Raw genomic sequence first — 12,967 nt, forward strand, 5'->3', positions numbered from 1 at the left:
CGGGGAGGGAGGGAGGAAGGGAGGGAGGGCGGCGCGGACGGCCGTCCCGGTTCTCGCGGGCGGCGCCACCAGGGAAGTCCTTTACAGGCCTTTTAAAAGCGTTCTGTCTCTTCTCTATCTGGTTATATATATTTTTTCTTTTCTTCCTGCCTTCCTCAGAAAATCTCTACCTATCCAGCTTTAGAGCAGGAAATTATGCGATTGAATTCTAGCTGTTTCTTTAACAAGAAATTTTTTGTAATGGTATAAACAGAAGAATCTTAGTTTGAACGAATAAAAATGACTCATTTATGTTTATTCTGCATCTGGTATTAGTCAGGTTTATGGCTTTTATTTCCTAAAATCGTTCTAGAAATATTTATTATGATTTTGTTCCTTATATTTTTATCTGCATTATATTGTTATTTCCATGGAAGGTTCTGGACTGTTTCCAAATAAATTCCTTAGAAGGGATTGTTCCTGGCACACTGTTACTTCTGATGCCCTTACATTTGTCAAAAAGAAAATGAGGGTTTTTTTGGACCTAAACTGAGAAGAATTATAGCGGAGGGAAGATGAGAGATGTATTTCTTTAACTGCCAATTATGTCTGATCCTGCGAGAGTACAGAATTTTTGATGGGTGTGTCTTCAATTTTGTGGACCCAGGCGTTGCCCACTGCCCAGCTCCTCTGACTATACCTGACCCAGATGCTCAGTTTCTGTCTTTTCTGTATTGATCGTAGGTGGAGGAGTTACTGATGGCCATGGAGAAGGTAAAACAGGAGCTGGAGTCCATGAAGGCGACGCTGTCCTGCACTCAGCAGTCACTGGCAGAGAAGGAAACTCATGTGACCAACCTTCGGGCCGAGAGAAGAAAACACTTAGAGGAAGTTCTGGAGATGAAGTAAGTTTTATAATATTGTTCTTCAGGCACATGCTTAGTTGAAATACTTGTCCTCATCGCTTTCATTTTCTGGCCCCGTTTGTCACGCCTGACACGCTTAGCCTAATTTTAATGCTCACTTGTGTTTCTCACTCCTTAGAACAAATTTGGGACAAATCCTCGTCAACTAGAAACTTTTTTTGCCTCCCTGTCATTGAATTTTGCAGTCCTCTAGAGTGTATGTATCCGTATGCAATTGTGTCTCTGAAGTTCCTGAAACCTTCTGGAAAGTTCTGGCAAGTTGTTGAGCTTTCTGAGGAAGATAACCATTGCTCCTGAGGTCATACGATGGCTAGGCAATTTTTAAAAACATTTTTTATTATAAACATTTCCAAAGGTACACAAAAGTAGAGAATAGTATAGTGAACCTCCTTATACCCATCCCCCATATTTAACCATTAACGTTTGCCGCACTCTCCAGTCAGTTTTGACAAAATTGTCACTTTTAGCAGAACCATTCTTGACATCATTTTCGTACTTTCCAGGCATCTTGCAGCTTCCTTGAGATAGTCTGTTGTGAAGGCTGTAGATATCTGCTGTGCAGAATACAGCTGCTGCTTTTTCTCCTCTGTGACTTTGAAAAGTTCTGGTTTCCTTCTCTTCAGAACAAGTATGTCTCTTTTTTAAGTCTCTTAGTACTTTCTCCATCACTCCAATCCCCACCCCTGTGTAATTGTCCTGCTCTCATTTTACTGAAACCAAGTCTATGCTGGGACCCCTCAGTTACCTTCATCACCTCAGCAGTTACCTGTGTTCTTGTCGTCGTCTCTTCTGACTCAGAGGAGATACTGTCTCTCCTTCACCAAGCTCGCTTCTTATTTCTATCACAGATTTAAGCTCTGGTTCCCTCCTCTGCACTCTGTCTCCATTAATTTTCTTTCACATAATCTTTGCTCACTTTCTGTTAGTTCCTTCTTGTCTGCAATAAATACGCACTCTCTCTGACCTAAAGTAAACAGTCTTTCTGAGCCCAGCCAGTGCTTGAAGCTAACATCCCCTCTTCTTTTCTGCTACTTTGAACTATCAATACATGTTGAATATGAGAATTACAGAGTAGCAGAGGATCTTGCCATGACACCTCAGCATGAATTTTCATGGGGCATGATTGTTTTGATATCATGACGGCAGCTCAGGAGTTGAGGAAACAAATATCGGGGTGTCCCCTGTGCTTATGGATTATTAGGACACAGTGGGAGGTTAAGAGAGCCTGATCTTTCAGAAAAGAATTACAGGTGATGTGCTCTCGGAAGTGACAGATACTGGAGCCAGAAATAGGTTGATACGCAGGGAGAACGGGGAGAATTTAGGATTCTGAGTATCGTGATGAGAAAGTTTGCTTCTTACGAGCAGGTTAGTAGAGGCAGTTGAAGACAAGGTTTTATCCCTGATGATAAGAACATAGAGGAAGGATGGGTATAATATTCGGGAATACAAGGTATCGATGTGATACTCCTAAGCACAAACAGGCCCTGCTAAAGCAACGGTGTAGGAGTATTGTTTCGTTTTCTCTGTGTACCAATATCTTGACTTGACTTGTCACATCTTTCCCACTCAGTTCAAGTGTCTATAGCAAAACAGTGGTGGATTTGTAAAGGAATTTTCCTTTATTGTTAGGACTTTGAAAAGATATGAAAGAATTTTTTAAAGAATGCTTGACTTTAAACCATTAAAAGGGAATTGCGTGTGATTTTTTTTGTTGTTGTTGTTATTATTTTTGGAACCACAGTACTAAACTTTCTTATGGACTTCCCTTGCCAACCCAGGTTAGAGATTACATTTCAGAAAAATACTGTGATTTGCAAGACTGTTTTTGGTAAGGTCAAACACTCACACACTAAGGCATGGGATGAGTCATTAAAGTATTCAGAGATTTATAAGTGGTATAGAAATTTGATGAATAAACATTAAATAAAAGTTCTAGAAATAAGGTGTTAAAACCTGGCTCTGACAGGTGACCTGTCTCTTAAATCACCTTCCTCATTTGCTCAGGAGATACTACTACAGCATCATGCTGTTCTTAGATTTTGTACAAGTTTTTTGTCATGCAGATTTACTGACTTAAAAGTTTTTAAAGTAGTCTTTGCTTTAATTTGCACTTAAATTTCTCCTTGTTGTTGTCTCTCATTTTCATATCTTAATAAAATGGTTGTTTAATACCTTTCTTTTAACAAAGTAAGCACTTCAGGCCTAATCGTCTATCCAAACATGCTGTTGAGAGTGGTGGCTAATCCCAAACTCCTAATGTATCCCTCCTCCACACTCTTTTCTCCTTTGGTAACCATAAGTTTGTTTTCTATGTCTGTGGGTCTATTTCTGTTTTGTATATAAGTTCATTTGTATCTTTTTTTTTTTTTTTACGTTCCACATATAAGCGATATCATGATATTTGTCTTTCTCTGTCTGGATTACTTCACTTAGTATGATAATCTCTAGGTCCATGCATGTTGCTGCAAATGGCATTATTTCATTCCTTTTTATGGCTGAATAATATTCCATTGTGTGTGTGTGTGTGTGTGTATGTATGTGTGTGTATACATATATATGTATAAATATATAAAACACATCTTCTTTATCCATTCACCTATTGATGGACATTTAGGTTACTTCCATGTCTTGGCTATTGTAATAGAGCTGCAGTGAACACTGGGTTGCATGTATCTTTTTGAATTATGTTTTTCTCTGGATATATGCCCAGGAGTGGGATTGCTGGATCATATGGTAACTCTATTTTTAGTTTCTTCAGGAACCTCCGTACTGTTCTCCATAGTGGGTGCACCAGTTTACATTCCCACCATCAGTGTAAGAAGGTTCCCTTTTCTCCATGCCCTCTCCAGCATTTATTGTTTGTAGACTTTTTTGATGATGGCCATTCTTACTGATGTGAGGTGATATCTCATTGTTGTTTTGCTTTGCATTTCTCTAATAATTAGCAATGTTGAGCATCTTTTCATGTGCCTTTTGGCCATCCATACGTCTTCTTTGGGGAAATGTCTATTTAGATCTTCTGCCCATTTTTTGATTGGGTGGTTTGTTTTTTGATATTGAGCTGTATGAGCTGCTTGTATATTTTGGAGATTAATCCTTTGTCAGTTGCTTCATTTGCAAATATTTTCTCCCATTCTGAGGGTTGTCTTTTCATCTTGCTTATGGTTTCCTTTGCTGTGCAAAAGCTTTGAAGTTTCATTAGGTCCCATTTGTTTATTTTTGTTTTTATTTCCATTTCTCTAGGAGGTGGGTCAAAAAGGATCTTGCTGTGATTTATGTCATAGAGTGTTCTGCCTCTGTTTTCCTCTAAGAGTTTTATAGTGTCTTGCCTTACATTTAGGTCTTTAGTCCATTTTGAGTTTATTTTTGTGTATGGTATTAGGGAGTGTTCTAATTTCATTCTTTTCCATGTAGCTGTCCAGTTTTCCCAGCACCACTTATTGAAGAGGCTGTCTTTTCTCCAGTGTATATTCTTGCCTCCTTTATCAAAGATAAGGTGACCATATGTGCGTGGGTTTATCTCTGGGCTTTCTGTCCTGTTCCACTGATCTATATTTCTGTTTTTGTGCCAGTACCATACTGTCTTGATTACTGTAGCTTTGTAGTATTGTCTGAAGTCAGGGAGCCTGATTCCTCCAACTCCATTTTTCTTTCTCAAGATTGCTTTGGCTATTCGGGGTCTTTTGTGTTTCCATGCAAGTTGTGAAATTTTTTGTTTTAGTTCTGTGAAAAATGCCATTGGTAGTTTGATAGGGATTGCACTGAATCTGTAGATTGCTTTGGGTAGTATAGTCATTTTCACAGTGTTGACTGTGGATTTGTCCATTTCTTCCAGGTTGTCCATTTTATTGGCGTATGGTTGCTTGTAGTAATCTCTCATGATCCTTTGTATTTCTGCAGTGTCAGTTGTTACTTCTTTTTCATTTCTAATTCTATTGATCTGAGTCTTCTCAGACTTTATTCTTGATGAGTCCGGCTAATGGTTTATCAATTTTGTTTATCTTCTCAACAAACCAGCTTTTAGTTTTATTGATCTTTGCTATCGTTTCCTTCATTTCTTTTTCATTTATTTCTGATCTGATCTTTATGATTTCTTTCCTTCTGCTAACTTTGGGGTTTTTTTGTTCTTCTTTCTCTAATTGCTTTAGGTAGAAGGTTAGGTTGTTTATTTGAGATGTTTCTTGTTTCTTGAGGTAGGATTGTATTGCTATAAACTTCCCTCTTAGAACTGCTTTTGCTGCATCCCATAGGTTTTGGGTCGTCGTGTTTTCATTGTCATTTGTTTCTAGGTATTTTTTGATTTCCTCTTTGATTTCTTCAGTGATCTCTTGTTTATTAACTAGTGTATTGTTTAGCCTCCATGTGTATGTATTTTTTACAAAATTTTTCCGGTAATTGATATCTAGTCTCATAGCATTGTGGTCAGGAAAGATATTTGATACAATTTCAATTTTCTTAAATTTGTCAAGGCTTGCTTTGTGACCCAAGATATAATCTATCCTGGAGAATGTTCCATGAGCACCTGAGAAGAAAGTATATTCTGTTGTTTTTGGATGGAATGTCCTATAAATATCAAGTAAGTCCATCTTGTTTAATGTATCATTTAAAGCTTGTGTTTCCTTATTTATTTTCATTTTGGATGATCTGTCCATTGGTGAAAGTGGGATGTTAAAAGTCCCCTACTATGATTGTGTTATTGTCGATTTCCCCTTTTTCGGCTGTTAGCCTTTGCCTTCTGTATTGAGGTGCTCCTATGTTGGGTGCATAAATATTTACAATTGTTATATTCTTGTTGGATTGATCCCTTGATCATTATGTAGTGTCCTTCCTTGTCTCTCGTAACATTCTTTATTGTAAAGTCTGTTTTGTCTGATAAGAGAATTGCTACTCCAGCTTTCTTTTGATTTCCATTTGCATAAAATATCTTTTTCCATCCCTTCACTTTCAGTCTATATGTGTCCCTAGGTCTGAAGTGGGTCTCTTGTAGACAGCATATATACAGGTCTTGTTTTTGTATCAATTCAGCAGTCTATGTCTTTTGGTTGGAGCATTTAATCCATTTACATTTAAGGTAATGATCGATATGTATGTTCCTATTACCATTTTCTTAATTGTTTTGGGTTTGTTATTGTAGGTCTTTTCCTTCTCTTGTGTTTCCTGCCTAGAGAAGTTCCTTGAGCATTTGTTGTAAAGCTGCTTTGGCGGTGCTGAATTGTCTTAGCTTTTGCTTGTCTGTAAAGGTTTTAATTTCTCCATGAAATCTGAATGAGATCCTTGCTGGGTAGAGTAATCTTGGTTGTAGGTTTTTCCCTTTCATCACTTTAAATATGTCCTGCCACTCCCTTCTGGCTTGCAGAGTTTCTTCTGAAAGATCAGCTGTTAACCTTATGGGGATTCCCTTGTATGTTATTTGTTGCTTTTCCCTTGCTGCTTTTAATATTTTTTCTTTGTATTTAGTTTTTGATAGTTTGATTAATATGCGTCTTCGTGTGTTTCTCCTTGGATTTCTCCTGCCTGGGACTCTCTGTGCTTCCTGGACTTGATTGACTATTTCCTTTCCCACATTAGGGAAGTTTTCAACTATAATCTCTTCAAATATTTTCTCAGTCCCTTTCTTTTTCTCTTCTTCTTCTGGGACCCCTATAATTCGAATGTTGGTGCGTTTAATGTTGTCCCAGAGGTCTCTGAGACTGTCCTTAATTCTTTTCATTCTTTTTTCTTTTTTCTTCTCTGCAGTAGTTTTTTCCACTATTTTATCTTCCAGGTCACTTATCCATTCTCCTTCCTTAGTTATTCTGCTATTGATTCCTTCTGGAGAATTTTTAATTTCATTTATTGTGTTGTTCATCCTTGTTGTTTATTCTTTAGTTCTTCTAGGTCCTTGTTAAACATTTCTTGTATTTTCTCCATTCTACTTCCAAGATTTTGCATCATCTTTGCTGTCATTACTCTGAATTCTTTTTCATGTAGACTGCCTATTTCCTCTTCATTTGTTTGGTCTGGTGGGTTCTTACTTTGCTCCTTCATCTGCTGTGTGTTTCTCTGTCTTCTCATTTTGCTTAACTTACTGTGTTTGGGGTCTCCGTTTTGCAGGCTGCAGGTTCTTAGTTCCCGTTATTTTTGGTGTCTGCTCCCAGTGGCTAAGGTTGGTTCAGTGGGTTGTGTAGGCTTCCTGGTGGAGGGGACTGGTACCTGTGTTCTGGTGGATGAGGCTGGATCTTGTCTTTCTGGTGGGCAGGTCCACGTCTGGTGTTGTGTTTTGGGGAGTCTGTGACCTTATTATGATTTTCGGCAGCCTCTCTGCTAATGGGTGGAGTTGTGTTCCTGTCTTGTTAGTTGTTTGGCATAGTGTGTCCAGCACTGTAGCTTACTGGTCGTTGAGTGGAGCTGGGTCTTAGCGTTTAGATGGAGATCTCTGGGAGAGCTTTTGCCATTTGATATTACGTGGAGCTGGGAGGTCTCTGGTGGGCCCATGTCCTGAACTCGGCTCTCCCACCTCAGAGACACAGGCCTGGCACCCGGCCAGAGCACCAAGACCCTGTCAGCCACATGGCTCAGAAGAAAAGGGAGAAACAAAAGAAATAAAATAAAGTTATTAAAATAAAAAATAAAAAATAATTATTGAAAATAAAAAAAATTAAAAAGTAATAAAAAAAAGAAAAAAAAAAGAAGAGAGCAACCAAACCAAAAAACAAATCCACCAATGATAACAAACGCTAAAAACTATACTAAGAAAAAAAACAAAAAACGGACAGACAGAACCCTAGGACAATTGGTAAAAGTAAAGCTACACAGGCAAAATCACACGAAGTTCACTGCCTCAATTTGGGGATGATTCATTGTCTATTTAGGTATTCCACAGATGCAGGGTACATCAAGTTGATTGTGGAGATTTAATCCGCTGCTCCTAAGGCTTCTGGTAGAGATTTCCCTTTCCTTCTTTGTTCACACAGCTCCCGGGGTTCAGCTTTGCATTTGGCCTCTCCTCTCCATGTAGGTTGCCTGAGGGCGTTTGTTCCTGCCCAGACAGGACAGGGTTAACGTAGCAGCTGATTCCGGGGCTCTGGCTCACTCAGGCCTGGGGGGAGGGAGGAGTACAGAATGCGGTGGTGAGCCACCACGGTGAGCCTGTGGTGGCGGAGGCTGGCGTGACATTGCACCAGCCTGAGGCGCGCCGTGTGTCCTCCCGGGGAAGTTGTCCCTGCATCACGGGACCCTGGCAGTCGGGGGCTGCACATGCTTCCGGGAGGGGAGGTGTGGATAGTGACCTGTGCTTGCACACAGGCTTCTTGGTGGCTGCACCTGCAGCCTTAGCGTCTCATGCCAGTCTCTGGTGTCCGTGCTGATAGCCTCGGCTCACGCCCGTCTCTGGAGCTCATTTAGGAGGTCCTCTGAATCCCCTCTCCTCACGCGCCCGAAACAATGGTCTCTTGCCTCTTCGGCAGCTCCAGACTTTTCCCGGACACCCTCCCGGCTAGCTGTGGCACGCTAGCCCCCTTCAGGCTGTGTTCACGCAGCCAACCCCAGTACTCTCCCTGGGGTCTGACCTCCGAAGCCCGAGCCTCAGCTCCCAGCCCCCGCCCGCCCTGGCGGGTGAGCAGACAAGCCTCTCGGGCTGGTGAGTGCTGGTTGGCACCGATCCTCTGTGAGGGAATCTCTCCGCTTTGCCCTCCGCACCCCTGTTGCTGCGCTCTCCTCCGTGGCTCTGAAGCTTCGCCCTGCCACGCCCTGTCTCCGACAGTGAAGGGGCTTCCTAGTGCATGGAAACCTTTCTTCCTTCACAGCTCCCTCCCACTGGTGCGGGTCCCGTCCCTATTCTTTTGTCTCTGTTTTTTCTTTTTTCTTTTGCCCTACCCAGGTACGTGGGGAGTTCCTTGCCTTTTGGGAGGTCTGAGGTCCTCTGCTAGTGTTCAGTAGGTGTTCTGTAGGAGTTGTTCCACACGTAGATGTATTTATGATGTATTTGTGGGGAGGAAGGTGATCTCCATGTGTTACTCTTTCGCCATCTTGAAGGTCTCCCCACTTTTCAGTTTTTTTGTCATATGTATTACTGTTATGGCCATCTTTATTAATACATTTTCACATTTCTGATTATTTTCCTATGATAGGTTGTTAAAAAATTGAATCTATTCATCAGAGGGGATCAAAGGAATTATAGGAGAGGTTTTCCCATATACATTTATGTATTCTTAAAATGTTTTAACACTTATATTTATTACTTTGTAATGAGAAAATGTTACCAAAATGACCCTACAAATTACTATATTATCCCCCTTATATTTGGAGAGAAAAGCAACATTGCTAGAAGATAGTTTCTGCTTCCTAAGGATGATACATTTGTGCTTATAAAATAAAAGAGATGAATATACTTATTGACACACGGTCTTCTAGAAGGATTGGACCACTTTAGGTGATCAGGCATGTACGAATGCATGTATCACCTTACCTGTTCATATAATGTTTAAAAATCTTTTGCCTGAAAAAAACCTTTTACCTCTTTCATAGATTAAAAAGTTTTGTCTTACCTTGCTTTCATTTGCAATTCTTTGTTTACATTTTCATGTGTTTATTGTCAATTTGCATATTGTCTGTGATTGGTATATTCCTATTTGTTAATTTCTCTTGGGGACAGTAAGGTCTTAGTATTTCATTGACGTTTATGGGCTTTTTCAATAGTGAGGATAAAGTACTTTCCCAGTTGTGAATAATTTTTAGTTTTTGTCATTTGCTCATTAGTTTTTGACTTTTGATGTTTATAATTCTAGATTTCTAAGCAGTAAAATGTACTATACTTTTCTTACATTTGTAATTTGTAATTTTTTTGTAATTTCTTACATTTCGTTTTTTGTTTAGAAAGTCCTTCCCTATCTGAATATCATTAAATATGTTATATTTATTCTTTTTATTTTCTAATTAATTTGCATTTTATACCTAGTTCTTTAATCTTCCTGGAACTTATTTTTAATTTTGTGTGGGGAGAACGTATTTATTTTGATGTTTTCCTAATAATTGAAAAGCTTTCTAAATACTGTGATCAGTCTCTTTTCTTTTGGTTTGTGGCATTTCCTTTTTCTTTCTTAAGTGCTTAATTATTGTGAGATTTGTTCCATTGATCTCTTTGTTGATATTCTTTTTCCAGGACTACATTGATTTGATTATAACAGGCTTTCAATTTGTATTAATGGCCGATGGGGTGTTGAAAAAAATGTCCTTCAAATATATATGTACACACACACACACATATACATATATATATATATGCTGTTCTTAACTCTTTATTCTTATGTGCTGCCAGACATTCTTACCCCACTCTTATATGCTGGCTGCCTCAGGTGTCAGCTTAAATGGTACGTCTTCAAAGAGACCTTCCCTAACCATCCTGCCTAAAGTAGGGCAGTCTGTGCCAGTATCAGCACAAATAAATCAGTCAGCCTTTCAGAAGTCATTTCCTTTGACACCAAATCTTCCAGATGCAGTTCTCATGTTCCTCATTATTGGGTGAGCTGTTAAAATGAAGACAACTATTGATCCACCGTCAGCTCCTATTTAATTGCTTAAAACTTCCAGCAATTAAATAGGAGCAAATTCTGTCATTTAAGAGAAGTGACTTACTATTGAAGAGTATAAATTCTAAAGTTGTAGTTAAAAAACTTATACAGTACATTTTTTTTTAATACAGTACATTTTTGATTATGTCCTAGATGAAAAAGACAGCCAGTGTCTGGGACAAAAGATCAGCAAGGCTCTGTAAAACCTTTGTCCCATTTTAAAATGAAGTATTAGGACATCTGTGCCATAGAGATTCAAGCTAGTGTCCCTGAGAATTTTCAGCTGCACCAGAGTGGTGATTGCTCAACAGACTAAACTGGAGAGTGTGGGATAATTATCACAAGAGGACCACATACAATGATGACATGGAAAGTGATTAGTTACAAACAATCAATAGCATAAGAAAAGGATATTAAAAGAAAGTTTTTAGAGGTACTGATTTCAGTGAGAAAAGGCTGGTGAGATATTTTGATTCTTTATTAATTGGTTTTCTTCATGCAGGGCTTTCAAAAAGAAAACAAGTAATTTGAGCACACTAACCAACTTTATTTTTCATGAAAAAAGAAAGCCCTTTGTGATTTTAATGCTGCTTAACTCTTTTCTTCACTGTTCATGTGGTTATAATCTTAAGCAAACAAACAAAAAATTGCTATTATAAGGCTGTGGTGCTTCAATGGCAGTAATGGCACTGACCCTAGTACAATTTTCAGTAGAGAAACAGAGCTAATTGATTTATAACCATTATTCTAATTAAATAATCATAAATAATAAGCTTCATGTTAGGGATTATGTTATCAAGTGTGTTGTTTTGTCCTTATTTCTCACATGTTTTACTTTGGTGAAGAATTACAAGCTGTAAATGGTACAGATGAACCGGTTTTCAGGGCAGAAATAGACACAGATGTAGAGAACAAACGTATGGGCACCAAGGGGGGAAAGTGGCGGGGAGGGTGGGTGGTGGTGGGATGAACTGGGAGATTGGGATTGACATGTATACACTAATATGTATAAAATAGATAACTAATAAGAACCTGCTGTATAAAAAAATAAATAAAATAAACTTCAAAAATTCAAAAAAAGAAAAAAAAAAAGAATTACAAGCTGTAATCCAAATGAATTGAAGGGACTATTGAGATGATCCAGTCATTGCTTTTTGAAAAACACTTTAAGCTGCAGACCCCTTTTTCAAATGAATATTATTCAGATATGAAAATAAAACTTATTATTTATTAATTAACTAATTTATTTTTTGGCTGTGTTGGGTCTTCGTTGCTGCGCACAGGCTTTCCCTAGTTGCGGCGAGCGGCGTGGGGCGCAGGCTTCTCATTGCGGTGGCCTTTCTTGTTGTGGAGCCGGGATCTAGAGCGCAGGCTCAGTAGTTGTGGTGCACGGGCTTAGTTGCTCTGCGGCATGTGGGATCTTCCCGGACCAGGGCTCGAACCCGTGTCCCCTGCATTGGCAGGTGGATTCCCAACCACGGTGCCACCAGGCAAGTGCCTAAAACTTATTTTAAGAAGTAAAATGAAAAAGAAGGCAAAGCTGTTCTGATTGAGACAGGACTGGGGAGCCCAGATGCCCCAGTGTGGCCCTGCCAGGCATTCCCTGAAGATGTTCTTTAGAACCCCTAGGGCTTCCCAGGGCTGGGTTCAATAAGCCACTAACCAAACCTTTTGATTTTACAAACAGGAGCAACAACAGTAGCTGCCATTTATTGATAATTTACAGTGTGATAGGTGTTCTGTCTTACTGCTAATTATTATAATAACCCTGTAGATTAAGTTTCATAATGTTCATAGTATAGATTAATAAATTAAGGCTCAGAGTATTTAGTTAACTTCACTGAAGTCATCCTGATGGAACCAGGAATTGAACCCAGAGCCAGATCTTTCTTGGTCTGTGTTCTCCCCTTAGAGAAAGGGTCCTTATCAACTTCTTTCAGTTTCTGTGACACAGTTTTCCTGATTTCTGCCGACTTCTCTGACTGCTCCTCTTGTCTCCTTTGCCCGCCTCTTACCCTCTGCCTGCCATGTAATGTTGAATCAGTCCTATGACTATCTCCTCTTGCTGTGTTTTCTTTTCCTAGGGAGGCTCATTCACTACCTTGGCCTCAGTTAACATCTGTGTATCAGAGCTTCCACACTTAACATCTTTAGCTCATATCATTCCTCTAAGCTCCAGACCCACATGCCCAGTTGCTCCCTCAAACCTTTTCTCAGCATCTCAAAAGCACATTACATTCAGCTCAAGATTTCCCCTCAATTCTGGTCCTTCCTTATTTTTTCCCATTTTTGTTTATGGTGCCACCAACTTGTCCATGGTGTTTAAGTCAGAAACTTCAGAATTTTCCTTGATTGCTTCATTCCCTCATTTCCCACCCTGCCAGTCAAATCCTGGTGATCTTTTTTCTCTGAAGTATTTCTGTAAGCCATCCATTTTCCCACCCCACAGCCACTGTCATAGTTTGGTCATGTCGCTGTTGGCTGACATTATTGCAGTGGTCTCCCAATTTT

At 39.4% G+C, this 12,967-nt stretch overlaps 1 protein-coding gene across 1 annotated transcript in view; it reads left to right on the forward strand.

Moving 5' to 3' along the window:
• The first annotated feature begins 598 nt into the window (after positions 1-598).
• The window catches only part of LOC130707371 (ELKS/Rab6-interacting/CAST family member 1-like), an 88,546-nt gene continuing 76,177 nt past the window's right edge, over positions 599-12,967 (forward strand). The window contains 2 exon segments of the mRNA XM_057541603.1: positions 599-620; positions 724-884. Of these exon segments, the coding sequence (XP_057397586.1) occupies positions 617-620; positions 724-884 (165 nt within the window). The 5' untranslated portion in view covers positions 599-616.

Source organism: Balaenoptera acutorostrata, chromosome 2, assembly GCF_949987535.1.
Source record: "Balaenoptera acutorostrata chromosome 2, mBalAcu1.1, whole genome shotgun sequence".
NCBI lineage: Eukaryota > Metazoa > Chordata > Mammalia > Artiodactyla > Balaenopteridae > Balaenoptera > Balaenoptera acutorostrata.